This window comes from Dermochelys coriacea, chromosome 25 (assembly GCF_009764565.3).
Source record: "Dermochelys coriacea isolate rDerCor1 chromosome 25, rDerCor1.pri.v4, whole genome shotgun sequence".
Taxonomy (NCBI): Eukaryota; Metazoa; Chordata; order Testudines; family Dermochelyidae; genus Dermochelys; species Dermochelys coriacea.
This window is the reverse complement of record NC_050092.1, coordinates 11190956-11218171: the sequence shown is the minus strand read 5'-3', so window position 1 is coordinate 11218171 and position 27216 is coordinate 11190956. Positions and strand designations below refer to the sequence as shown.

At 50.8% G+C, this 27216-nt stretch overlaps 1 protein-coding gene across 2 annotated transcripts in view; it reads right to left on the bottom strand.

The window, feature by feature from the left end:
• ARID3A (AT-rich interaction domain 3A) overlaps positions 1–27216 on the bottom strand; it is a 101371-nt gene that overhangs the window by 12902 nt on the left and 61253 nt on the right. For both annotated transcript variants that reach the window (XM_038383856.2, XM_043502532.1), the window contains exons 4-5: positions 10395–10467; positions 457–640 (exon numbers count right to left, since the gene is read on the bottom strand). In XM_038383856.2, the coding sequence (XP_038239784.1) occupies positions 457–640; positions 10395–10467 (257 nt within the window). The remainder of the gene's footprint in view (positions 1–456; positions 641–10394; positions 10468–27216) is intronic.

Genomic DNA, 27216 nt, shown 5'->3' with positions numbered 1-27216 from the left:
ATTTCTGTAGCCCCAACCCCTCCCCATCTGGGCTCTGGAAACAGGAGGTTCGGAGACACTGATGCTCTGTCCTGCACCAGCCAAACCAGGACTCCTTAAGAGGGGCTTGTCTAGATCAGCCTCTGGGTACAGACATCCCTTTCTCCATCTGGGATGGGGAAGAGAGAGCGGATCTCACAGGAAGCAGAGCAGTCCTGGAAACGGGGAGGGAGCCCAGCATCCCACACGATCAGCCCCACGATGGGCTGTGGCTGAGTGCCACCCCTTAAACAAACAGTAGCTGTTCCCCCCACAGTTACCTCCAGCCCTTGCTGTACTAAGGAACCGTGGCTGGGATCTCCCACTGCTGTGGGAAGCTGGGATCGAACACTAGGCCAGCTAGCTGGAAGGGCAGGGTGGTCTCCCACCTGCCCACGGAAAGCCCCCTCCCACGCCCCCGGATCCCACGACACTTACTGAGTGCGTAGCGTGAAGGCAGCGCTGGTGATGGAGGTGGGCAGGTTGAGCCCTTTGGTGATCTCCCGCCACAGCTTCTTGTTGATCACTTCCACCAGGCCCCCCTTCTCGGTCACCAGCATGTAGAGCATGTAAAGGTCCAGCACTTGCTTGGCCATGATGGGAATTCGGTTGACGGGGGTCCCTGTGGAGTGGGGAAGGTCAGTATGCTGGAGAGAGCTGGGCCAGGGGCAATGAAACGGAGGAGCAAGGTACAACTGGGACTCAGAAACCCTGCATTCCATCCCTAGCTCTCGGACAAGTCACATCCCTGCTTTGTGCCTCAGTTTCCCTCCCCCCCTTTGCCTTTCTAGCTTTTCAGGGCAGGGACTGTCCCTAACAACATGTATGTATAGCAGCTAGAACAATGGGGCCATGATCTCAGCTGGGGCCTCTGGGATCTACTATAATGTGTGATTAACATGAGGAAGGAAATACCTTGTCCTTCAGACGAGATGATCTTTATCCCAGGTGTGCCTGGGACACATTTTTGAAGAAAATCCTTTTCATGGCAGCATGGAAAGGTCCCCTAAATTCCATTGACCATTTCATCTGTGCTTAGCACAGGAACAAAACCAGCTCCCTTTCCAGCACGCCTGGCTGATATTCAATTGTGGGAGGGGGAGGGTTTGCATATTTGCATGATGCTATTTAAACATTTTTTTATTCACAGCCTTGCCCCTATTCTGCTGGGTTGGGGCCAGTCATGCACACATTTGAAGGAGCCTGGCGTATTGGACTGGGCTGATATAAGGACCCCACTGCCTATTTGAACGGCTAATTTTTTTTGGACTTATCTGCCGCCCTGCCCTGATCAGGGACAGCTCTTAGAAAGTGGTAGGGGGCAGGGAGGTACCACAGAAGTAATTAGGCAGCAACTAGGAAAAGGATGTGATGGAGAGAGAAACCCAACCCTCCCCGCACAGGATACTCTGGCCATTTTCCACTGCTCTGTCTTTGCATTCGCGTCAGATGCACGTCACTCTCCCCAGATCCTCACCCTAAGACGTCAGCAGCTCCTCCGCACATCCAGTGCAGGGAGAGGAGCTTAAGGTCACCAGCTCAGTCGTGTCCAGGAGATGGCGCTAGCAACCAAAGCCCAGCAATGGGGCTTTTAAGAGGACGAGGGCATTATTCAGAGAGTGGAAGAGACAGAAACCACCATCCCAGAGCACGAGATACCAAACTGTTGTGCAACAGACAGGAAGGTCCCATCTACTCTGCTGAGCTGGATTTAAAAACCCGCAAGGGATCACAGCTGACACCCCGCTCTCAGTCGGGCTGGAGGTGGCAAATGGGCCAGTGCCTTCAAATCTGCGGTCACACTCCAAGGTGGAGACTTGGGGCTAACCGGGCTTGAGCCCCAAACTTTCCCCGAGAGTCTCATTCTCCTGAACAGGGATACAGAGGGCCCCCCACCTTCCCAGGCCCCAATGCTCTGAGAGGCCAAAAACTGCAGGAGAGTCAGTTTCATTCCTGATAAAGATCCCGGGATCGGGGTCAGTCCGAGGATATTTTAAGGATGTGTCTATTAAAAAACTGGATGCAGACCATTACAGGGAATAGATTACGATATCTCACTGTTCTCTTGTGCTCTCCCCACCCCAGCTTTATCCATTTCTTTCTTCTCTTATAAGTAGATTGTAAATTCTTTAGAGAGGGGCTGGCGCTTGGTGGTGTGTTTGTACAGCGCCTAGCGCAATGCAGCCCTGGTCTAGGACTGCAGCTTCTGGGTACTACAGTAATACTAATAGTAACTTGTCTGGTGAGCCTCACAACACAGAAGGGAGGGCCCTGCCATAGAGCTGACCGTCTAAGAAGGATCTTATATTTGGTCGTTTTTCTTTCAAAAACAATGTTCAATGAAAAACAGCCTTAAAAAAAAAAGGCTCGGGGGAGCCCCCTCCCTCCAGAAATGTGAACAAGATTTTTCACCAAAATTTTCATTCGGTTTGGAATGTTCCAGTTTTTCACAATTTGTTTTTAGCTTTTAAAGCCAAACCCTGTGTCGTTTTGTCAATGCGTCCCCTCCCCCAGGCTTTCTCTTCTCCCACTTGTCACTGGAAAAGCGGGAGGAGAGGAAGAAAAAGAGGGGGGAAGGAAGGGTTCGAAGTTTGCATTTTTTAGTGGAAAACTGAAACGTTTCCATTGAGGGAAAAAAACCAACCTCCGCCCCCCCTCCCCCAAAAAGTAAAAGTTTTCTGTAAACCCCCTCAGCTCCCCAGTTTCCTACGATGCGGAGCAAAGAGCGTCTGATCCAAAGCCAATGGGAACCTTTCCAGTGAATCCAGTGGACTTCAGATCAGGCCTGTGGGGTTTGCCTTCCGAGGGCTGAGAAAAGCCAGGTCGGCTCTAGGTTTACCCCACACCTGCCCTGGGAGATCCAGGCCAGCGGGACCCATACCCTGAGCGGTCACCATGCAGCAGGGGGTGTGTGTGTGTCTGCGTGTGACGAGATGGGCAAGGCAGTCTCAGTCATATATGATATGAGAAATCAGGTAAGTAGTACAGGGGCTTCCCCTAGAGAGGGCAGTCCCCACTGTTCAGCCCACCCCAGCCCAATGCCTCCCTCCAACACCATGGAGGTGCAGCGAGCTCAATCTGGATCAGACTCACATGGTCGCAAGCCAGTTCTTACAGTGGGGTATCTGCAGACCCCACATCAGTGTATCAATGGGCAGCTGGGGCCCTAGGGCTCGATGGGCCTCTGAGACTGACTTCCTCCCTCGCCCCATAGGGCTACACAAAGGGGGGGGGAGGGGCTGAGTGCCAACATTGCATGCAAGACAGTCTCTGCCCATCAAGCTTACAGTCTGCGATGGATGGACCATGTGGTTCCAACATTATGGGTTGAAGCTGCCCCAGCCCCTGTGCAGCCAGAGGTCCCTGCCCTCAGCAAAAGGCATGGTGTGGGGGATGACTCTAGGACCCCATGCAAGGGATTCCCAACCCCTGCATGCCACTGAACCTAGCTCCCTGGTACCTGGCTGTATCCCGGCTCATCACAAGGGAGGGAAGGAGAATGGGAACCTGATCCAAAGCCCGCTGAAGTCAGAGGGGAAAAGCTGCCCGTGACATTACTGGGGTTTGGATCACATCCTTGGGATGTGGCTAATCTGGGCCAACCAGCGACTCCCGATCCCAAGGAGATGGCACTGTTAGCCCGAGGCTGCAGCAGCAGCTGGGTGGAAGCGCAGCTGCTGCTTTATGGTGCACGGGCACCGGGGGAAGGATCCTGCCCCAGCCCAGCCCTCTGTCTCTCCATGCACTAAGTCCAGCTCCTCACAGCTTGGCATGATGGGTAGAATCCAGCCCACCGCAAGCAGGGCTGGGCCTTCGTGCGCCAATAGGCATCCTGGCACCAGACGCTGGTCTTACGTCGTCCAATCGGGCCGGCAGCTGAGCCAGCTGTGCTAGAGACAGAACGTCTGCGGTGGCTGGTCCCAGACTGTGGCACAACAGCCCATCCCAAACCTCCCCACCCTCCACTCCAAGCGCCAGGCGTGTTATCTGTGACCAGTCGTCGTGACCATCGACACAGAGCAACGTGTGTATTAAAAAAAAAACCCAAAAAACGACCAACTTCGCTTTGCACGCGTCCCACCCACTATGGGAGGGGTGTCAGTTGCATGGCTTAATGCACGACTGGAAGGTGCTCGGACATTAGGGTGAGGAGCCTAGTCTAAGAATCGAACTTCAGGTGGTCCCTGGATTGAACTAGCCAATTCTGAAGGGGCACGCTACGAACACAGGGGCAGGCCCCCATCGGAAGCTGGAAAAAAACAATCCACTGAGCAATTGTGAACAGATATTTATCAAAGAAAAAAAACCATCACCACAATGACAACCAAACAACACACACACACACACACACACACACACACACACTCTCTCTCTCTCTCTCGGTTTGTGGATAAATTTCCCCACCCATAGAACAATCATCGGCAATAAGTCACGTGACCACCTTTAATGCTACACTTAGCAAACACCTAGTTCCAGCCAGTATCATTCTGAACCTCCCATCTTAGTGCAGAGCTGGGGCCGAGATTGGAAGGGGGGGATAGGAGGGGGGAACACGGACACAGGATGTTTATACAAAGAGACAGAGAGACCACATATATTCGGGGAGGGGGCTGGGCTATAATACATCCATTCATCAATAGCTGCCTGAAGAATCATTCCAATGATTCAATCAGATAAGCCGGGGTGGGGGGTGTGGGGGTCTTGACCTCTGGTTTACTGTAGAGGGGAAGGGTGCAAAGAGTGGGGGAGGGAGGGAGGTGGCAAAGTCTGAAGTTGGGGGAAAGCCAATGAGGATTTCTCCTCTCCCGCCTCTTCCGTTATTGATTTATTGCCTTTTTAAAACCAGAAAACAAATCCCCACCCTGTGGTGATGCTGCTAATTTATGGCCGCTACCCGGAAGAAAGGAAACAGGCGGGGGGGGGAAGGGCGAAGGGGGGTGTTGTTAAACCACAGCTACTGAAATGGTGCTGATCACTGTTTATCCCTTGTTCAGCTGTAGCCGTTGTCAGCAACAGAGATTATTTATACAGTGGTAGCGCCTTGAGGCCGTGAGAGATCGAGGTCCCATCACTGGACATGCGCAGAGCACGGGGCAGTTCCTGCCCCAAAGAGCTTACAGTCTAGACAGACAAGATCAAGGAAATAGACTCATCCTCCTCATTTTACAGACGGGGAAGGGAGATTAAGTGACTTGCTCAAGGTCACACAGGGAGACTCTGGCAGAGCTGGAAATGAAGTCTGGATCTCCTGAGACCTAGCTCAGTGTTTTAACCTTAGGGGTCAGATTTTCAAAAGAACATGCTTTGTTCGTTTAAAAATCTGGTCACTTATTCTGGCTCCTAACCAGGAGCCGAGGGCTTCTGAGGTGTATTTACCCGGCCAAAACGGACCCTCAGCAGCGAGTCTCAGAGCCTGGGTGAACTGACTTGGGCACGAAGGGCTAAAAATAGCAGTGTAGACGTTCAGGGTGCGGCTGGAGCTCAGACTCTGAACCCTCATGAACAGCAGCCAGCCTGCAACCCAAGTCCCTAGCTCCCGTGGTCCCACCCTCACGCCCACCATAGCCCCGTCCCTACTTGGGCGAGGCAGCAGGTCTCAGCGCGAGGCTGAATGGGATAGTTCACACCTCTTGGTTCAGGCTGTCTGCAGACTCAGGCAGACATCCCTGGGTCAGATACACTCAGGTCCCATTTTCAACTCTTAAGATTGCTAGCAATGTTAAGGCAGGCTGGCCAGTGCTCACATGGCTCAGGGTCAAACTGATCCCCATACGTGGGGCCGGGAAGGAATTTTCCCCAGGTCAAACTGGCAATGACCTTGAGGATTTTCCATCTTCCTCTGCAGGGTGGGGGTATGGCTCACTTGCCGTAATTATCGGGGTACGTCTCACTTAACTGCTTCCCTGCCATTACAGGGCCCTCAGGCACCGTGAACATCCTATCCTCTGCCTGTAGCACCTCACAGTCTAGTCTCCTGGGGGCTGTAATGTTTTGCCCTAATTCCCATTGCTGGGTCTGTAGGCAGGTGCTGGTGGCCAGTGCTACACAAGAGGTCAGACTAGATGATTTGGTGGGTGCCTTGAAGGCTGAGATTTTGGACCTCATCATGTGCTTCTGGGAGCCCAGGCCCTAGCCAAGGGCCTGTAGTCCCTACACTTGAATCCGGCCCTGTCCATTCGCTGCTCACGCCCGCCACAGGGACTGCATCAGAGCAGAAAGAGTTCACCTAAGCAGTCACAGACCGACAAGGAAAAGGGGCTCGGCCTGAAATGTCTGCCTCATCTTCTCACCGCAGTCCTGAGCCCCCCCCGCCCTCGCTCTGATCCCCGGGCGGATAACCCGGAAGAGGCCCCTGCCACTGGAGTTGACGGTCAACACCTGTTTGCTGGGAGCAGTTTACGGTGGCTGTCTGCCATTGATCAGCCCCAGCCATACGTGGCCTGCACGTTGCATGAAGCATAAATTGTTATTTGCTGACCGTGCACAAGCAATGCTGTGTTGAGACTGCTGGCACCTCCACAAGGCTAAACGTATTTCCCGAGAACCTGGGTGCAATTTCTGAGCAGGGCAAGGCCAAGCGTGAGCAGACCCAAGCGGGTCAAACACAAAGGTCTTGCGTTGAGTCTGTATCTTGTCATTCGCAGCTGCAGCCTTGCTAGGCAATTCCAAGAGGCATGAATTTACTTCACAGGCTCAATGCTCGTGCTCAGACCAGCCACCTGCCCTCCAGGATTACCCCTGCCACGTGAACTCAGCCTGCCCACCAGCTGTTCATCACCTCGCATTGTTCTCCACTATATTCTGCCGACACACCTGCACCGTCTGCTTTCGGCATCCTCCTCATGGCGGTTTTGGCAGGCAGCGCGGTTGAGTGGTGAGGGCACGGGGCTGGGAGTCAGGACTGCTGAGTTCTGTTCCTGGCTTGGCTGAGGCCTGTGGGTGACCCTCTGGAAAGTCTCAGCCACTCTGTGCCTCAGTTTCCCCCCTGGCCCCTCTGGAAAATGGCAACAGCGATGCTCTTTCAGGAACTTTGACAGTCACTAATGGAGAGCGTTACATCAAGTATTAATTACTATAGGATGAAATCAGACCCTTCCTCCTAACTGACTCTTGGTCAGACGGACAAGACCCATTTAGAGGCCTCCTACGCTCCCAAAAAACTTTCCCTTGGACCTGGATGCTCAAGGCTGCATCCTCGTTCTCTGTGGGAAATTAGCTTCCGAGAACAGCTTTCCAAGGTTCCTGCGCACAGTAACAATATCCTCCATGAATTCCAGCCGCTTGGCTCCAGAGGGGACCTTTCCTGCCTTGGAAACATGTTGATTTCAGCCCCGCATTCGCTGGGGCTCCTCCCTTCCCTCCCGCAGTCGAGGAGAGCCCACACCTTGCCAACCGCATTGTTTGTGTAAGCGCCAGGGGCTGGGAGAGGACCCAGAGGATGGAATAAGTAAACTTGGGAAAGCGCCTGACCGATTCTTTCCCCCTCCCCGTTTCCTAGAGGCTGCCTGCTTGACAAAAGGCCCCACGCAAGCGGCAGCACCATCTGCTTTCCTTGGGAACCCGAGCCCTCCACCGAGGCAAACAGCCACCCCCTCAGCCACTGTAAACACAGCTGCAGGCTGGTTTTTGCATCTCTGAATCGGCTGGTTGGAAGTCTCCTCCCTGACCCAACTGCTGCTTGTGAGATGGGGACCGGCTTCTCTCACCCAACGTGCCTCTGTCCTGCAACCATCCCTCGGCTTCTCCCACCCAATGTGCCTCTGTCCTGCAATTATTCCTCTCAACGGGGAAGGTTTGAAACCAGCTGGGATCAACATTCCCTCACCCCCCGCACTACCCTAGCGCCTATGAGTCCCAGTCTGCTGTACAAAGGCGGAACAAGAGGACAGCCCCTGACCCCAAAACCTTACAAGCTCTAGTTCTACTTCAGGCCCCCATGAACTGGTCTATTATTTTCCACTCCCACTTGCCCTAGCTTATCCCCGCAAGATATTATCCCAAACCCAGGGGCACATGCGAGTTCCCGGCTATCCTTACACTACACGCTACAGCCAGGCAGCATCTCACAGTGACACCCAGGGTAGAATTCAGATCCTCCTGCTCCAGCAGCACAAGCTGGGCTAAAGGAGACTCTCTGTAACCTGTGAGCAGCTTAGGGCCTAAGACACACACACTAACAGTTCAGATTCCATCCAGTAGAGGCCAGCAGCGCATACTAACATGAGTTACTTCAGTGCAAGTCACCAGCCCCTCAGCACCGAGTCACATGCATCGACGGGGACGTTCTCATGATGCGTCTCGGAGCTGGTGCACACAGGCCTCTCCTTATGTGCCACAAGACATCCTGCTCTGCTTTCCCATCCCACTCAGGATGGGCTGGTGCACTGTCTTTCACGGTGAAGCTTCCCCTTGATCCCCCTCCCCTTCCCCATATGATCCCTGCTGATCCTCTTTCCTGCACCAATAGCAGTTTCATGTTGACAAATGTCTTGGAAGGCCCTCACTACCCCAAACCCAGAAATATTGGCTTGAGGTCCTGAGGAAAACTAGATTTTCTTCCCACAAGGCTGCACCCTAAAGCTCTGCTCTGTGTTCTGGCTTGGATGTGTGGGGAAGTTACGCTAGGGCCAGTTTTGCCCAAGGATTGTTCTGCAGCATAGATGGTGCTCAAGGGGGTTTATGCTCATGTATGGTCACTGCTTGTTTTGGTGTAGGATAGAAGCAACCCCACTGGTTTCTATGGGCCTGATCCTCAGCTGGTATATACTGGTCAGGTCAGCAGAATGAAGCTAATTTATACAGGCTGAGGATCTGATCCTGACAGCTTAAGTGAGTCTTCAGTGATGCAGATGCCTTGCGGTAGCCTCACTGCATGGGCATGTATTTCGCCCCTGTGCAGAGATCTACTCTGCTGAAGCAGGGTTAAATTTGGACCAAATTTAGGGTTTGGCAAAAACTAAAACTGCTGGGGTTGTGGTGCTATGAAGTTTTACGGTCTGCAGAAAGGTTCCCATGATTTTTTTTTTTTTTTAAATCTTTTCCCCCCAAAATGAAAGGCCAGCAGAAGCAGGGTTAACAACCCAACCGTTGCAGGGCTGAGCTCCCGCAAAAGGAGCCAGGAGAAGAAAGCCACTCAAAGCTGATAAGCAAAGTGAAACTGGCGAGTCTATTTCCACTGTCCATGCGAAGAAATGCAGGAAGTGAACAAACCAACCAGCATAAATGGCGAAAATGAGCTAGAATGGCTCAAACTCTATCAGATTTAATCATCCAAGGTGTTTTTGTATCAAAGAAAGGAATTAAAAATATATATATATATATATATATATATATATATATATATATATATATATATATATATTGATACATATATGAATATATATATATATATATTCATTCTTAACTTGACAGCGCTCTTTAAATGTCACAGGTCTAGATATTGCAAAAGTGACGAGCAATTTGGGGTGCCTGACTTGAGACACCTTCAATGGACCTGATTTTCAGAGAGTGGCCAGTTTAGCACTTCTGAAAAAGGAGGCACGAAAAAAATCTCTAGGTCACTTTTGAGAATATCGGCCAGGATTTTTCGTCTGCTCCTCAGCATTTGCCACCAAGTCGCTTTGCTGTGTTGACTCGGTTCATTGTTATTGCTCAGTGTGAATGCACCAGCTCCCTGCTTGCAAGCCAAAGGCAAGTCTGAAAAGCACATCAGTGCTCTGAAGGAGTGGCTGGAAATTGTGGATTCTACCCACGGAGCAAAGCTGCAAGGGAGGAAAAGGGATTCTAGCAGGCACTTATCAATCCTGGTAGCAACTGATGCAGCATCACATCCACTCAAAAATATTGAGACGCACAGAGGGATAGATGGGCAGAAGAGACAATAGAAGCAAATTGCTGCTCAGTGACCAGAAGAAGGATGCTGCATCCGTGCATGGCAGGCAAGGGTCTCTGTTACAACGGGGCAGGAAATAAGGAAACAAACCCCATTTAAGAAGGGAGAGGCGCTTGCCCAGGAGCAGTGATGGCGGACTATCAAACTGCGATGCACAGTCGTAAGTAGGGCTTTGATAAAACGAGACCCAAAGGATGAAAAGTCAAGAAAGCAAAGCCACTGGAACAAGGGGCTGAATCCTGCTCCACTAAAGTCAGTCAGTGGGGACAGAGGTGCCACGCATTTCAATGCAGCAGGATTGATCCCCATGTGCAGAGAGGTTCACGTTAAACATTAGGCCGGTGACAGCTTTCTCCTTGAGGCAAGAATATTAAGCAAGAAAATAAAACTTGGGGCTCATCGAGCTCTGAATCTCACCTGAGATGGCGAGGGACCACACACACGCATTAGTGCAAGCTTGCCAGGACAATACAGCAGGGCTCACCTCGCTTCTGCATAAAGCTGAAGAGGTCATCCAGGAATTCTTTCCTCTTGGGATCGCCATCCAGCTCGTACAACTGTGCACAGAGAAGGAAGAGAAGAGATCACTCGCAAGGCACCCGGGGTGGAAGAACATGACAAACACCCGCACGTCAGAGCATCCCCCGTAGGGAGGGGCCCAGAGAGCCTGGCTCTGCAGTGCCCAGCCCGTCCCATGTTGGAGGAAGTTAAACACACTGGATGGCGCTTGGTCTAGTAGGTAGGAAACACGGCAGATCGTCTATTATGAGACACACTTCAGCACCACTGCTGGGTCAGCTGGTGAGCAGAGGCAGTAGTGAAACGGGGGAGGCTGCACACAGCAGAGTCCTGAAATGCAGCCAGGTCACTGTCTCACCCACCCAGTTTCCTTTAGCTTCTAGGTTTTCCAGCTATGCGACTAGGGTTATAAATGCTGCTCCCTTTCGAGGCACAGCCACACTGAAGCATGTGATACTTGCTGGTTTTAGACCATTCGCATGGCTGTGGTTTGGAGTGGTGATTAGAAGAGGGAAGAGGAGATAACTGCAGGTGAATATAATGCTTCTTTACATGCATCTCCACCACGTGGCCCAGTGGTTAAGCTGTTTGTTATGGCTTGGAAGACTCACAGACTGTAAGGTTAGAAGGGACCACTATGATCACTTGGTCTGACCTCCTGCACATCGCAGGTCACACAGAACCTCACCCACCCACTCCTGAAATAGACCCCTAACCTCTGGCTGAGTGACTGATGTCCTCAAATCATGGTATAAAGACTTGAAGTTTCAGAATCCACCATTTACAGTAGTTTAAACCTGCAAGTGACCCGTGCTGCAGAAGAAGGCGAAACTCCCCTGCCCCACCCAGGATCTCAGCCAATCTGACCTGGGGGAAAATTCCTTCCCGACCTCAAATATAGTGATCAATTAGACCCTGAACATGTGGGCGAGATCCACCAAACTTGCTATGTGACCTCGGTCAAGTCACTTAACCTCTCTGTGCCTCAGATCACAATCTGTAAAATGGGACTAATGGTTCCCATAATGCCCCACTTCACAGGAGAGCTGGGAGAATAAAGCCTTTACAGATTGGGAGGGGTGACAATGCTATCGTAATGGGGACCATAGATAGCTCCCGGGATAACGTCATCAGATTGGTCCATTCTGGCAACGTCAGGTTACCGCTCCAAGAGACTCACAGAAACCTCATACCGGGGGGTAAGGGGGGAAGGGGAGGGGAGGGAAGGGCATGGGCGCGATTTATCCCCAGTTGTGTGTTAGGGGCTGATGATGTACGAGTGGAAGCACAGCCCCTGGCCTAAAGAGCTTGACGTATAAGCCAGGCTGAATGTGAGGTGCACTGATATGCCTTGGGGTCTATTTGGGACAGTAGCACTCATTTGGGCTTCAGTTCTGCCAGGCTCTTCGGCTGGAGTATCATTGAGTTAGGTGCCCAAATGACAAGGGAATCCAATTCAGCAGTCGGGTGCCTGACTACTATAGGGATCTGAAATCCCCAACCGTAAGAACGGGCTTAGCTGCAAGAATGGGAGCAGGATCGGGGTCACAGCACTCAGTCCCATATGTGATCAAGTCCTTCTTTGGAAGGAGGCGAAAGCCATTCTGCTGCCCGGCTTTGTGGGACATCACCGGGTGCAGTAGCCCTGGCAGCCATTAACATTTGCTGCTTGCTGGCAGAGCTGATCTACATTAACAGCTGAAGCACCGTGGCATGACCCCTGCTCTCTGTAATTAACATGCTCTCCTGGCACACACTTTGCATGGCTTAGGTGAAGAGCAGTAACGCTTCCTCTCCAAGAACAGGCAGCAAGCATGTCATGACCTGCAGCTGCGTTGCGGCTTTAGAGAGACTGAAAGACGGTAGGTTAACTGGAAACGGTTCCAGATTGTGCAGTCAGCAAAGCAAGCCCTGGGCAGACACACACCTTTAACCATATGCAGCACTGTTGGTCAGAGGGTATTAGAGAGGGTGAGGGAATCTCTTTTATTGGACCGACTTCTGTGATTTGTGAGCTGACACCTGCAGAAGAGCTCTGTGGAGCTCGAAAGCTTGTGTCTCTCCCCAACAGGCGTTGGTCCTATAAAAGAGATGCCCTCACCCACCTTGTCTCTTTAATCCCTTTAATGGCAAATGCTCCAGATTACTATGTGACAATCCCAATTACCAAGACAGGGGACAGAAATCAACATAACCAAACTGTAAGCTCTTTGGGACAGGGAGCATCTTATGTTAGATGCACGTACAGCTCCCTGCACAATAGAGCCCTCATCCCCGACTGGGGCAGCTGGGCACTACCACAGTACATCTAACAGCAGCAGCAATTAGAACGGCAGCAAGCCTCCAGACATTTGCATGGCAAAGCTCCACTGATGAGGTCCCACGGATAAGGGTGCATTCAGGGACTCAGCCAGGCTAGTTATTATGGATGATCCTTTGTTAAGCTGGGCACTACAATCTCCTTTTCTTCAACAATACACCGCAGCAGACTGTGCTGTAAAGCCATCAAGGGAGTGGGTGCACTGACACAGCATAGAGCTCCATCCCCTTTCAAAGCTGTTTCCTTCAGGGTTTATGGAAGTGTTTCTGAGCAGGTTTCAGAGTAGTAGCCGTGTTAGTCTGTATTTGCAAAAAAGAAAAGGAGTACTTGTGGCATCTTAGAGACTAACAAATTTATTTGAGCATAAGCTTTCGTGAGCTACAGCTCACTTCATCGGATGCATCCGATGAAGTGAGCTGTAGCTCACGAAAACTTATGCTCAAATAAATTTGTTAGTCTCTAAGGTGCCACAAGTACTCCTTTTCTCTTTTGCGTTTCTGAGCAGTTGTTTGCAGGAAGGGAAGCCTGCGAGCCGTCAGAGGGAATGCAGCAAATCTTTGGTGCATGTAAAGCTCATTAGCTGCTGAACACATGGGTGTCGGAGTGATGCCTCTACTATTAATATTCGCCTCCCCCTCTCCCCGCGCAGCAAGAGTGTCAGTCACTTAAACCGGCTGGTGGGACCTTTGCCCCTCTGTCCGTTTCTAACACGACCCCAAAAGTCTGCTACATTAAATTAAACTGAGCCGCCACTTCCGTCTGACCCACTCTGAACCCTTCAGAGACTGAAAACGTCACTGAAAAACCACAGCCCCAGATCTCCCGAGCAAGAATCCAGATCCTTTTCCATTATTCGTAAAGCATTGCTGGCCTTCTGAGTGCAGCGTGCAAGACACAATGACCTGGACCCAGAGAGTCTCAAAGAAATTTAGGGACCTAATTCCCATTGAGGATCTGGGCCCACCCCAAAGAGCTTCAACTACCTAGAAGGGGCAATAAAGAGACCCCTTAGGACACTTGTTCCTATTAGTGCATAATGCAATGCAACTGTTGCCCTGTTGGTCCCAGGATATTAGAGAGACAAGTTGGGTGAGGGAATCTCTTTTATTGGACAGAAATTAGTCCAATAAAGGCCATTATTTCACTTGGTGTTTCTGTTAGTGTATAACTAACAGAAGGGCTCATCACTTTGTTCTGTGTGCATATAGCACCTAGCACCGTGGGGTCCTGGTTCACGACTGGGCTCCCAGGCATTACCCACAATACAAATACCAGTAGGGATTGTAACTTATGCTAACTGAATGCGTCTTGCATCCTCTGCTAGTGGATAGTTGTCTCCTGCCGCTACCAGTTATTGGAGTTACTCCTTTAGTTCAAGCAGGAGACCGGCTCTCTTTTACTGCTGCAGGTTCCAGGTTTGAATCCTGCTGGTAACCTGTAGGTTGAACCCAAGCCTCCCATGGCCCAGGCTAGTCCCCTATTCTATCCTTTCATGTGTCATACAAACGGCCTGGCATTAAAGAATTAACCTCGCCCCAAGGCAGGAGTTCAGCATTAATTTGGACTGTCTTGGCTGGCACAGGTTTTCATCAGCCCCTTCATGATACAGGAATGTTGCTTTGCCTGAAGCATTCCATTATGGTGCCCCACATTTTGTCAAAGACCGTCCCAATGGGATCACCGGGGCTCTTAGTATCCGCAAGCCCCCCCTTTTTATAACTTGGATCCAGTCTGGAGAAGCTACTGATCTTATTTACAAAGCATCTTAAAGCCAACACCTCCCGCAATAGTGAATTTTGCTCTTGATGAGATCCTAGGGACAGAAGCCCTTTCCCCTCCTTTCTGTAAAGGGATCCTTTGATGCAAGACACCCTCTTCCCACCCCCACATTCAAGTCTTATACAATACAAGGCGCTAATGCTATTGTAAGCCGGACAAGATTAATGAAGCAAGGTACAGGGCATTACATGCTGCAAGGAGTCTTAGCAATACACAACTGGGGGATGTTTTTATAAGCTGTGACAGGAAGATCTATGCGAGGCTTCTAATGCAGCCTCTATGTGGTCTTCAATTTATACTTGCACCAGCTTTTCTTCTGGGACCACACCCATCGTTTGACAGCAGAGCACATTCCAGATTTGATTTACGAGAGCAGGCCTTGCCGGCCTGGGGAGGAAAAGAATTGAAGGCCACATTAAATTCTTAACTGCATTTTGGAAGCTGGATCCCGATGCTGGTTTGAGTTTTCACACGGGCGACTTGGATCTGATTAATAATCATTGCCACACGTCCGTCAGAGGAACGGACCGACTAAAGGGCAAGCGCGTGTGAAATACAGCGAAGTCTGCTTCACAAGTTAGAGAGAGAAACCACCACTGCATCAGCCTACTGCCAGTGCATCAGCCACCAGCGTGTCAGGTCTTCCTTTAACAATTGGTCCGCATGTGCGCCAACGGTTATACGGAAACGCTCTACACGGGCAGAGTTTGTCTGGGCAGGAAACAATGGAGTGAACTCCCCAAGGAATCAAGGACCACCCCACCTTCCGGTCCAAGTGCAAGGTGAATTTCTTTGGCCTGCCGGCGCACGGGTGGCCTAGTTAGTGGGTGGAGCGGGACCTTGCCTGGTGATTGTGGGGGTGCTTTGGGGATTGATGACAAGCATAGATCCAGGAATCGCACTGAACTGGAGTCAGAAGCCAAACCTAAGCTGAAGGGTGAGTTGGAATCACAGTTCGGGATGGAACCAAGAGTCAGAGCCAGGAGCCGAGAGGTTGGGGGTGCAGCAGGAACTGGGTTGGGAGCAAGGACTGGAGCAGGAAGCAGAAGCGAGAGCAGCTGCAGGCTCGTTACGCCTTGAGCAGCCTCCCGAAGCAAACCGCTGGCTCCCCAGTCCGGCCAGGAAACGCAACCGTTGGGAGGGCGCTCACTGGGTCCAGGTGAGCTTGCTGAGTTGCCTAGCAACCAGGCTGCGAGCTGGCGGTGCTCCTGACACCGAAACCATAGCCCCCCCCCCCCCCCCAAAAAAAGCCAACCCTACCAAAACAAGATTCTCCACTGCACGCGCTTCTCTCCCAAGGGAGCAGAGGAGAAAACGAGCGACTTGTGACAGATGTGAGTCACGCCGCGTAATGCATGACTGGAAGGTGCTCAGATTCGGCGGCCATGAGCGTAATTTAAGAACCGGCACAGAACAGAAACGAAACCCCCAGAGAATAACAGCAGAACTGTTCCGAAAGTACCACTTGGCTGCTATGGAAAATTTCAACCGAACCTAATTCTCCCACTGTTTTCATTGACGGTTCTGACTTCTCATTGAAATAGAAAAAAAATTGAAATATTTTGGCTTTGAAGTGTTCATTTTTAACGTGTGTGTGTGTGTGTGTGTGGAAAGCAGACACGTTTCATAAAAAAGTTTATTTATAGTTGAAATCCCAGAAGAGTTCCAATGGAAAAAAAACTGTGACCAGCTTAGGTAACAGCTTACTACTGCCGCTAGCTAGGAACAAGTATGCTACACCGTTAATAGCCTTATTCTGTTAATCCCTCTCTCAGTCTCTCTCTCTTTTCACCTCCACCATTCTGTCACTTTAGCTCTTCAGGGTGGGGACTGTGTCTACGCTCCGTGTCAGGTGCCACATGGCCCTTGACACTACAGACACATGTTAAATAATACGGAGAATCTAGAGATGCAATGGACGCAAGACCATTAGTCACATTTAATGGCTCTAAGCTGGTTGCACGGCAGAAGGTCTGGGGCATGGGCTGCACATCTGGCAGGGCATGAGGGCAGCAGATTCGGTCAGGGTAGTGCAGGGGATACGTTCATGGGCATGCAGCTTTGAATACAACCGCAGAAACACGGGACCTAATCTGTCAAGGTCCGGAGCATCCCCAGGGAGGTGCTCCGCTTCCTCATGGAAGGCACTCAGCGCCAGCCAGGGGACATTAACACCTTTCAGGATCAGACCAGGGGCTGGCAGGATCAGGTCCAGAGCTGGCGTGGAAGGGAGGAGCTGGGAAGAGCAGCAGCCCCACCAGGAACCAACACAGGAGATCAGGGTCCAACAAACTTTTGAGGGGAAGGTGAAGAACCCAGAATCCCTGTGTTGTTTCCCCTCCCCCAAGATACATCAACCCCTCCCCTCCCCCCCCAAGATGCAGATTCAGGTGCTGCAGCTCCCCGGCACCCCTGCAGTGCTGACACATATGCCCCGGTCACCCCACAGGCTGGGTGCACAGTGCCGGGCGATGCAGTCCCGAAGCAGCCCGGGCTTTGCTGAATCCCACGCCGTGCCAAGAGCCTCTCACTTTTCTCAATGACCATTTTGAACAACTGCCAGCAGAGCCAAGGCCTCAGGGGCTGCTGCAGGCCTATAAATATCAGCAGGTATCTCAGCAGGGCACGTACCACGGGGCCATGGACTGCGCCTTGGCGGATGAGCACATTAACCGTGTAACCGATATGCCAGGCCCCAAGCTCCAGCTTGGCTGCCTGGGATGATTCCTCTTTGGAGAGGCATCTGGAGCTGCTTAAGAAGCCATGTGGGTTGTCAGGTCAAAGGGTCTTAACCCAGAGTCTGCGAAAGTAGGTCTGCAAAGGAGCTGCCTCTTCCCCTGCCCTGACTGACAAGAGGGGAAGGGCACAGGGTTTTGTGTCTATCTTAGGTATCACTATGTCCCCAGTTATCATCTCAATAATCAAGAGATAGCCAACCTAGTGCTAGTGCACAAGGCACAAGCCTGGGAAACACAAGACCCAGCTTCTATTTTTGACTCAGCCCCTGACCTGCTGTGTGTGCTTGGCCATGTCCCTTCCCCACTCTGTTCCTCAGTTTCCCCTCCCACTCTGTCTGTTTAGACTGGATGAGCTTTGGGGCAAGGACTCTCTCTTACTACATGTGTATCCATCACAATAGGGACTCTAGGATGGTGATTGTGAAATGCTCAGGGAGGCTAGAGAGGCTACAAACACAGAATACCCATTCATAATGCTCCCCACTGTATTTTCCACTGAATGCATCCGATGAAGTGAGCTGTAGCTCACGGAAGCTTATGCTCAAATAAATTTGTTAGTCTCTAAGGTGCCACAAGTCCTCCTTTTCTTTTCACTCATAATGAGGGATTTCAACTACCCCCACATTGACTGGGTACATGTCACCTCAAGATGGGATGCAGATGTTAAATTAAGACAACAGCTTCTTGGAGCAGCTAATCCTGGAACCCGCAAAGGGGAAGGCAATTCTTAATTTAGTCTTATGTGGAGCACAGGAGCTGGTCCATGAGGGGAATACAGCTCAATCACTCAGGAACAGCGACCACAATGGAATTAAATGTAACATCCTTGTAGGGGAGGAAATACCAAAAAAACCCACTACAGTAGCATTTAACTTCCAAAGGGGAACTACACAAAAATGAGGAAACAAGCTAAATGCAAATTAAAAGGAACAGTCACAAGGGTGAAGTGCCTGCAAGCTGCATGGAATCTAGTTAGAAACACCATAATAAAGGCTCAAACGAAATGCCTGCCCCAAATAAACAAAATCAGTAAGAGGACCAAAAAAATGCCACCATGGCTAAATGGCACAGTAAAAAGAGGCAGTTACAGGCAAAAAGGCATCCTTTAAAAATTGAAAGGATGAATCCGACTGCGGAAAACAGAAAGAAGCCTAAACTCTGGCAGGTCAAGTATAATTAGCCAGGCCAAAAAAAGAATTTGAAGAGTAATTAGCAAAAGACACAAAAATTTAACAGCAACATTGTTTTTAAGTAAAAAGAAAAGGAGAACTTGTGGCACCTTAGAGACTAACAAATTTATTAGAGCATAAGCTTTCGTGAGCTACAGCTCACTTCATCGGATGTATTGATGTAGCTCACGAAAGCTTATGCTCTAATAAATTTGTTAGTCTCTAAGGTGCCACAAGTACTCCTTTTCTTTTTGCGAATACAGACTAACACGGCTGCTACTCTGAAACCTGTCATTGTTTTTAAGTAGTATTTCTCGAGGGTGTCAACAGCCACGTGGACAAGCACGATGCAGTGGATATTGTGTACTTGGACTTTCAGAAAGCCTTTGACAAGGACTCACACTCTTAAGCAAATTAGGCTGTCCTGAGATAAAAAGATCCTCTCATGGATCAGTAACGAAACAATAGGAAACGAAGGGTAGGAATAAATGTCCAGTTTTCACAATAGAAAAACGTAAATAGAGGGATCTCCCAAGGATCTGGATTAGGGATATGGAACAGGGACTGTTCTGCTTAGAAAAGGGATGACTGAGGGTGGATATGACATAGCTTCTGTAAAATCATGAAGGGTTTGGAAAAAGAGAATAAGGAAGTGTTATTTACCCTTTCACATAATACAAGAACCAGGGGTCACCCCATGAAAAGACTAGGCAGCAGGTTTACAACAAACATAAGGAAGTACCTCTTCACGCAATGCACAGTCAACCTGTGGAACTCATTGTCAGGGGATGTTGTGAAGGCCAAAAGTAGAATTGGCTTCAAAAAAGAATTTGGTAAGTTCACTGAGGATAGGTCCAGCAGTGGCTATTAGCCAAGATGGCCAGGGATGCTGCCCCATGCTCTGGGTGTCCCTAAACCTCTGACTGCTGGAAGCTGGGACTGGACGACAGGAGGAGGATTGCTCAATAATTGCCCTGTTCTGTTCATTTCCTCTGAAGCACCTGGCATTGGCCACTGTCAGAAGACAGGATACTGGGCTAGATGGACTATTGGTCTGACTCTGTGTGGCCGTTCTTATGACTATAATATAAATAATAAGAGTTCATCTGGCCCCCCCCATGCCTGTGGTACCTGAGCACCTCTCAGACTTTAACCACCTACCTAGGAGGTGGGGCTATTATTGCCATTGCACAGATGGGCAAACCAAGGCACAGGAAGGCTAAGTGACTTGCCCAAGGTCCCCCAGGAAGTCTGTGGCAGAGCAGGGACTTGAAGCCAGGGCGCTGATCCTTTGAACGACAAACTCCCACCTCCCCCAGAATCATTTGCCCCTGGCTGGCAGGGAAGGCTGCTCACTAAGTGGGCTTTATAAGTAAGGGAACAGTGCAGAGGGCAACATCACAGTTTCTAAAGCCTGGCATTTCTCTCTGCGAAGTCAGGCCTCTGGAGCAGGGTGACCTATTGAAGAGATCAGTGGGAGCACACCGATAACCAGGGGTGTTTAAAAAAAAAAAAGCCATAAAACCTGCAGCTCCCTGGGAAGTTCGTTAAAGGCTCAGCCAGCCTCTGTGCAATGGATGCAGGCAAAAGTCAGAAGCTGCCTTTATCACCAACACCAGTTGCAAGCCCAGACTGCTTTCAAGTTGCCACCCCCCCACCCCCACAAGCCACGCTGGCCCAGGGCTGGGGAGGGAAGGGCAGCAAGGAGCTGGGAGGCAGGGGAGGGCAGCAACCCCCAAGAAGCTGCAAAGGAGACTGGGGTCCAGAGATTATATGTCGGGGGGGAACCCAGGATTCCTGTATTAGGGGGATGGATTTGGAGAACAGAGCTTGGGTTTCTCTGGCTGGGGCAAGGAGGCTCCGAATTTGGCATCTGGCATGTGATGGGGACAGTGGATGGGGTGTAGTTATTGGTGGCAGCAGGAATGCAATAGACATGGCTCCGGGGGCCCAGCAGCGGAGGTAACTCCTGACCCAGCTGAGGAATCTTGGGCCCCAGCCAATGAAGAATCCAGGAAACTTGGGGGTATTTCCCAGCAGCCACTGCCGATTCCCAGAGCCCCTGCCCCTTCCCAACACACCGGTCCTATCTAGCACTGAGCGCCCTCCACTCCCCGGGGAAGCGGTTGGGGAGGGGACGGTGCTCAGCAGCCTGGGGATCAAGCCCCGAGTCAGAGAGAGGCAGTGGAGGGGACTGTCCTGTCCCTCAGCTGAATTCAGTTCTTGACTAAGGCACTGCCAAACAGCTGCAGTGGCTCCAGGGGGGCACCAGAAGCCCCTCCTGGGAACAGCAGAACTGTCGATGAGCTGAATTAAGGGGTGGGAGGTATTTCTTTAACAGCCCTCCTCACCCGCGGCCTTCCCCAGCTGTCACACACTAGGGGACCGGATACAGCTATAGAGGCATGAAAAGGGATCATTGTGGGGCCAGGGGATCTCAGGGCTTGCAGGTGGGGGAATAAATTAGGAAAGGGCTTCTATCAATTAGGCAGATTAGGAGAGGCTCAGACTCACAGGCTTGATGCTGTGCCCTCCCAGTCTGTGCATTTCCAGCTGGCACCAGCTTCCTAAACTCAGCACCATCCTGCAGCGCAGTCCTCCCCAGATACACCCTGGTTCGTTCCCTTGCCCATGTACCACACAGACGCAAAGGCTTACAAGCCAGTAACCAAGAGCAAGGATGATCTAGGGGTGGTGGCACCAGCCTGGAATTTGGGAATGCTGGGTTCAAATCCCAGCTCTGCCACAGACTTCCTCCATTACCTTGGGCAAGTCACTTAGTCTCTCTCTGCCTCAGTTCCCCATCTGTACAACGGGAAGAATAGCACTGCCCTGCCTCAGAGAGCTGCTTTATGAGGATAAATACACAAAAGAGGTATAAGTAAGGGAACAGTGCAGAGGGGTGCTCAGATGCTATGTTAGCAATACAGCCACAGTTAAAGTGGTATGACTTTGTGACAATGAAGCAGTTACAAAGGTGCTTTTTCCAATATAGCTCTTCCTACACAGGAAGGGGAATAAGCTATGCTAGTATATAAGGTACTTTTGATGCCAGTTGAAGTGTATCCACACTGGGAGCTTGTTCCAGGATAACTATATTGATTAAAAGACAAAATTAGAAAAATCTATCCCCTACTTGACATAGTTATTCTGGTCCAATCCCACGGTACAGACCAGGCCTCAGAGTTACATCCACTTCACATTGCAGAGCAGTGTACAGGGGCCTGAATGTACATGAGAACCAGGCCTGGAGTTTTTAGGAGGTACGGGATGGTGTGGAGGGGCTTCCTGGTGCTGTTTGAGACCGATAACCCAGCACAATAACTTCCCCCTTCACACCCACTCAGTCACTCCTGCTTCGACTCAAGCCATTATCACAGCAGCCCAGCGGGTCTGATTTCAATGCTTCAGTTCCTAAAGGCTCGTCTTCCCCCCTCTATGCTGACTTTCAAGTTCCCCTCCATTGCCCCGCTACTGGAATTGTTACTAACACCATACTGCTTTCTTGTAAAGAAAGCTCCTTGGGGAATTCACCGTCACCCCCACCCCCTCTGCCCCCGTTGTGAACATGTGGCCACTTCCGCACCACAGCAAGTTAATTCAGTCCCTTCTCTCCCATAAAACATGTCACCGGGGAGTGGAAAATAGACTGGCCAGATGCTAACTGCATAAAGACAGCAGGCTCCAAGCACCAGCAGTGGATCCATTCAGAGCAGCATGGTGGACCTTGGAATCCTGCTTCCAAAGGAGATGGGAACCGGAATTATGGAAGATTACATGCACGTGAAGTGTGATCCTATAAGCCTTTTTCCTTATAACAGGATTCACCGGTCATCAGATTTCATCACCTAACTGGGGAATGGTTCCCCCCCCCCACATAGTTATTTCTATGGCAGTAGCACCCCCGACTGGAGATCAGGGCCCCCTGCTGTGCAAGGTGCTGTACAGACACTTCACAAGAGATGTTCCTCAAAGGAAACAAGACAGATGAAGTGGGGGAGGGGGTGTCAGCGCCAAGGTCAGTGACAGAACCGATACCAGAACCCATGTCTCCTGATGCCCAGTGCCTTGTCCGCTAGACTTCGCTGCCTTCCTTTGTTGCAGCTTTGCTCCTCTCTGTCTCCGAGGCCCATCTGTCTTGTGATTAAAACTATGCTGAATGCTGCAGTCCAATGACATGTGTCCCCAATGCCACCCCACAGGGGCTGCATGCCTGCATCAGACCAGAACCTACCCCCTGCTCCCTATGGCACATGTAGAAAATCTCAGACCTCCATCTAAGAAGAAATTGACTGACCACAGACCCACTCTACCTCCGATTGCAAAATCAAGCATGAAATTGTCATGGGGTTGTGGATAATGTCTGGAAAACCACTAACCAGTTTCCCACCAAGTACCCGTATCGCCTGCATGAACACGTGCTCTCCCTTGCTTCACACAAAGGAGAGGTTTTGAGAATGAGAATTAAGAGGCAGGATCCTTTTAGGCTGAGCCTGCTGTTTAAATACAAATGAACAAGGGAAGGAAAGGTAGCATAATCGGGGGGGGGGGGCTGTAATATGTCACAGTCCTCTTTTGTAAGGAGAAAAATGCATTAAGCAAAAAGTTCCTTGCGTTCTCTTTGGGGGAACAGAAAATGCACACACTTGGGCAATGAGGTCAGGTAAAACAACCCACAGGGGGCTGCTCACACAGATCTGAAGCTAAAATCTGACCAATTCTGATTGTCTTAATCAGAAATAGACACTTGTGCTTCATCACAGCCATGGACTTCAAAAGCCTGGCAAACAATCAGAAAGGTCAGCCAGAAAAAGAATCACTAGCTACTTACCACCTGGAAGGTGCATAATAAAATAGCTAACTGCAGCCAATCAGGAGGTGACCATTTGCATGTGCAGTCTGACTGGCTGAAAACTCACCTTCAGGTATCTTATCTAAAGCCACTAGTACAATATTAGCCAATCAGGCTGTGCAATTTCTCTCTTCTCCATAACAATCAAACAGTTTATGAGGAAATTTTACATCTCTTGGAATGAAGAAGTAAACTCATATTTGCAACAAAGGCCCCTCCCTGTAATCTGGATATGGTACCCCAGTGCTGGTCTCTCGTAAGAGTTAGATATGAAATAATTACAGTTGTCATCCAGTTCACAGAACAATAGTTCTCAGCTACAGACCTCAATTTCAGTCCATATATATGTAAATAGTTACAGTACATACCATCAGCTATCCAAATAGCGTGGCTATCTGGTAAAACCAATGAAAATAAACAGTTTGAATTTCTATAGCATCTTTTTGGACATTACTGAATTAAACTTCACAATCCTTCGAGATAATACCTATCTGCACTTTATGGATGGAAAACGGAGACTCAGAGGGTAAGGCCCAAATATTCAACAGCGGCCTCTAAATTTGTGTCTCAGTTTCGGATGCCCACATTTAGACACCCGGGGCCTGATTTTCACAAGGGCCGAGCACCCACCCCTCCATCTGAAGGCGATGGGAGCTGCAGGTGCTCAGCTCCTCTGAAACATCAAGCCCCAAGGATCTAAGGCTGGGCTCCCAAGAACTGGGAGTCAGTGATAGTCATAGAAAGAACCCAGGCATCCTGACTCCGTGTCCTGGGCATTAGCCACAACACCCTGCTTCCCCTCTATGCTGGGTTAGGCAGCTAGTGCCCATCAGTTTCACATGCCCAACGGCAGAGGGGTCACTCACCGGCCAGTGCACTCCCTCGTGGCCAGGCATGGTGCTGCAGCCTCTTCCGCTCTGGCGCCCCGCTCGACGATCCCTCCGAGCCCACGGTGCTTTGCCCTTTCTCACCGCTCAGCCCTCCAGCCAGGCCGCTTACAATCCCCACCCCTTCCGGGGTAACGGAGAGTCCAATGGAGCAGCAGTTTAGTGACCCTGCCGCCGCCTTCAGCCCCACGCTGGACTCGACAGTCCTTGTCCCTCCTTGCATGGAGGCGGGGCGGGGAGTTTACATCCCTTTTCTTGGGGGTCAGCTGGGGACCCCAGGCTCGTCCTCTACTCTGGGCTCTGGTCCAGGGACCCCGTATTGAGAAGCTAAGGGCTGCTTCCTCAGACTCCGTGCTGGTTCCCTGGGCCACTGGCTACCGTCCTCTGCCTCCAGGTCTCTTTCGCAGAGCGACTCCCTCCAACGTGCTCTCTGGAGGGTCTGGCTCCTTGTGCCTCTTCCTGCCAGTTTGTGGCTGATACAGTGGCTGGGGTCAGATAGCTGGCCTGTCAGATAACACATGATCAAACTGCTCAGAGTGTGGGCATGTGCGTGTCGGGAGGGGCGGGGCGGGCAGATCAATGAATGGTTGCATTGTTTTTCCCTCCACTCAGTGTTGCCATGAGGCAGGTAACACAGGCAGAAAATGCACTGTGTCCAGCCCGGAGGGAAGGGGTGGGATAGCATGGTACCAGTGTGGCACTTGGGATACCTGCTACTAACTCCCTGCGTGACCTTGGGCAACTCCCTTAGTCTCTCTGGGTCACAGGTCTCCATCAGTGCAGAATGGCAAATATTTGTGCGAAAAAAGGAACTGACTTGATGGGTTGTGCAGGCCACACCTTAAGTATGGCTTAGAAAGGGTTAATACAAGGACTACTGATACTGCATTGATGAGCAAAGTAGGAGAACCTACAGAGAGAGAACAGATGCTATAAGCTATAAGCAGGTGGTATAGATGGTTATAAGCAATCTATTGACCTGGGGGATCCTAACAATTGATTAACCATTTGTTAAAACATCTGTTCATGGTTTATTTACCAGTTATAAAATGTACCCATTCTATAAAATGTGACCCTCTCTCACTCCCCCTTATTCATGAACATTCAGATACGTGCTGTGAATTCATGAAAACATCCGCAAATCCAGGAACTTGCGTTATTTCTATTTATTTATTTATTTCTGATTTTAGCAGAGAGGATTATTCAGCCACAGCGATAGAGAAAGAGACAGTCTCCTGTTTGAAACTCTTTCGGACATATCCAGTCCAGGAGCAGAGCTAACACCATGTGGTCTAGTCATCCAATGGCACAGCCGGAGCGAATACCAAATAGCTGAAGCAAAAGGTTTACAAGCAGGTTTATCAGGTGTCCAGTTTTCGACTGGAACACCTAGTCGAATAAGGATCCTGACGTCCATTAAAAATCTGGTTGGCACATTCTGGCAGGCTCCCTACTTGGCTCCACACAGCTTCCTGGAAGCAGCGACAAGTCCCTCGGCTCCTCTGTGGACGCGTGGCCGTGGGGGCTCCGCATGCTGCCCCTATCCCAAGCACTAGCTCCGCAGCTCCCATTGGCAGGGAACCGCGGCCAATGGGAGGTGTGGGGGTGGCGCCTGCAGGCAAAGGCAGTGTGCAGACCCACCTGGTGGTGCCTCCACCTAGGAGCTGAAGGACTTGTCACCGCTTCCGTGGAGCCCCCCAAGGTAAGCACTTTCCCAAAGCCCACACCCCTTACCCACTCCCACACACCAACTCCCTGCCCCAGCCCTGAGCCTCCTCCACACCTGAACTCCCTCCGAGAGTCTGCACCCCACAAACACCCTGCACCCCAGCCCCCTGCCAGGAGCCCCCTCCCACACTCTGAACCCCACATTTCTGGCCCCACCCTGGAGCCCAGAGACCATACCCCCTCCCACTCCCCAACCCCCTGCCTCAGCCCAGAGCCCCCTTCTACATTCCAAACCCCTCAGCTCCACCCCCCAGCACAGAGCCCCCTTCTGCACCCCAAGCCCCTTATTTCTGGCCCCACCCCAGAGCCTGTACCCCTCCCGCACCCCTACGCCCTGCCCCAGCCCATGAAAATGAGTGAGGGTGGGGGAGAATGAGTGACAGAGGGAGGGGGGATGGAGTGAGTGGGGGCGGGGCCTTCGAGAAGGGGCGGGGCAGGGGCACAAAACTATTGTGAAAAGGTAATTGGCTATGAGGCTTTTCCCCTCTAGGCCAACACACTGGAGTCAGCTGTGGCCTGTGTGTGAAGTTAGGTGTCAGTCCAGACCCCAGGGGACAGACACTCTAGGCCAGATTTTCAAAGGTATTTAGGTGCCTAAAGATGCGAATGGGTGCTTTTGTAAACCCCACCAAGCACCTAAGCAGGCTAAGTGCCTAACTCCCCTTGGAATCAATAGGAGTAAGGTGCCTTTTGATGCTTCTCTCCCCTCTCGTTACCGGAATCAAAACAACAAAGTCTTGCAATACATCATTGCTAAAAGCCTAATCCAAACTGCTGACATCAGCGTTTGCACAACGACGGAGCAGATTTTCAAAAAGGCTCTGAGAGCAGTGGAGAATCACCCACCCCAGTCCCGTTGAGAACAGCAGGAGCTGCCAGGAGGTTAAACACCAAATGGAAGCAGGCAGGTCTTTGGAGAAGCTGGCCCTCAATCTGAACCAGTTTGGCTTCCCAAGGACGACGGTATTTCTGAATTGAAGAGGCGGATAGAAAACTCACTGCAGGTGAACAATAATGTTTCTGTCTAAGCTCTATTCAGACCCAGTAGATAATACCAAGGTAGCAGCTATGCAGCCTGCCAGTGCGCATGAACCATTCAACGTGGCTTTGATCTCCTCAACTAGTTGCAAGCTTAAAAGTGGAGGGAAAATGCGCCGACGTGCTCCCGACCTGGTTAGCAAATAAGCCAAGACATGTCACCACGCCAAAGTCCACTGAGCCAGCAGCCCCATTCCCCAATTTAAAAAATAAACAAAACCCAAAATATTCGGGGCCTACATTTTCAAAAGTATGCTCAAATAAATTTGTTAGTCT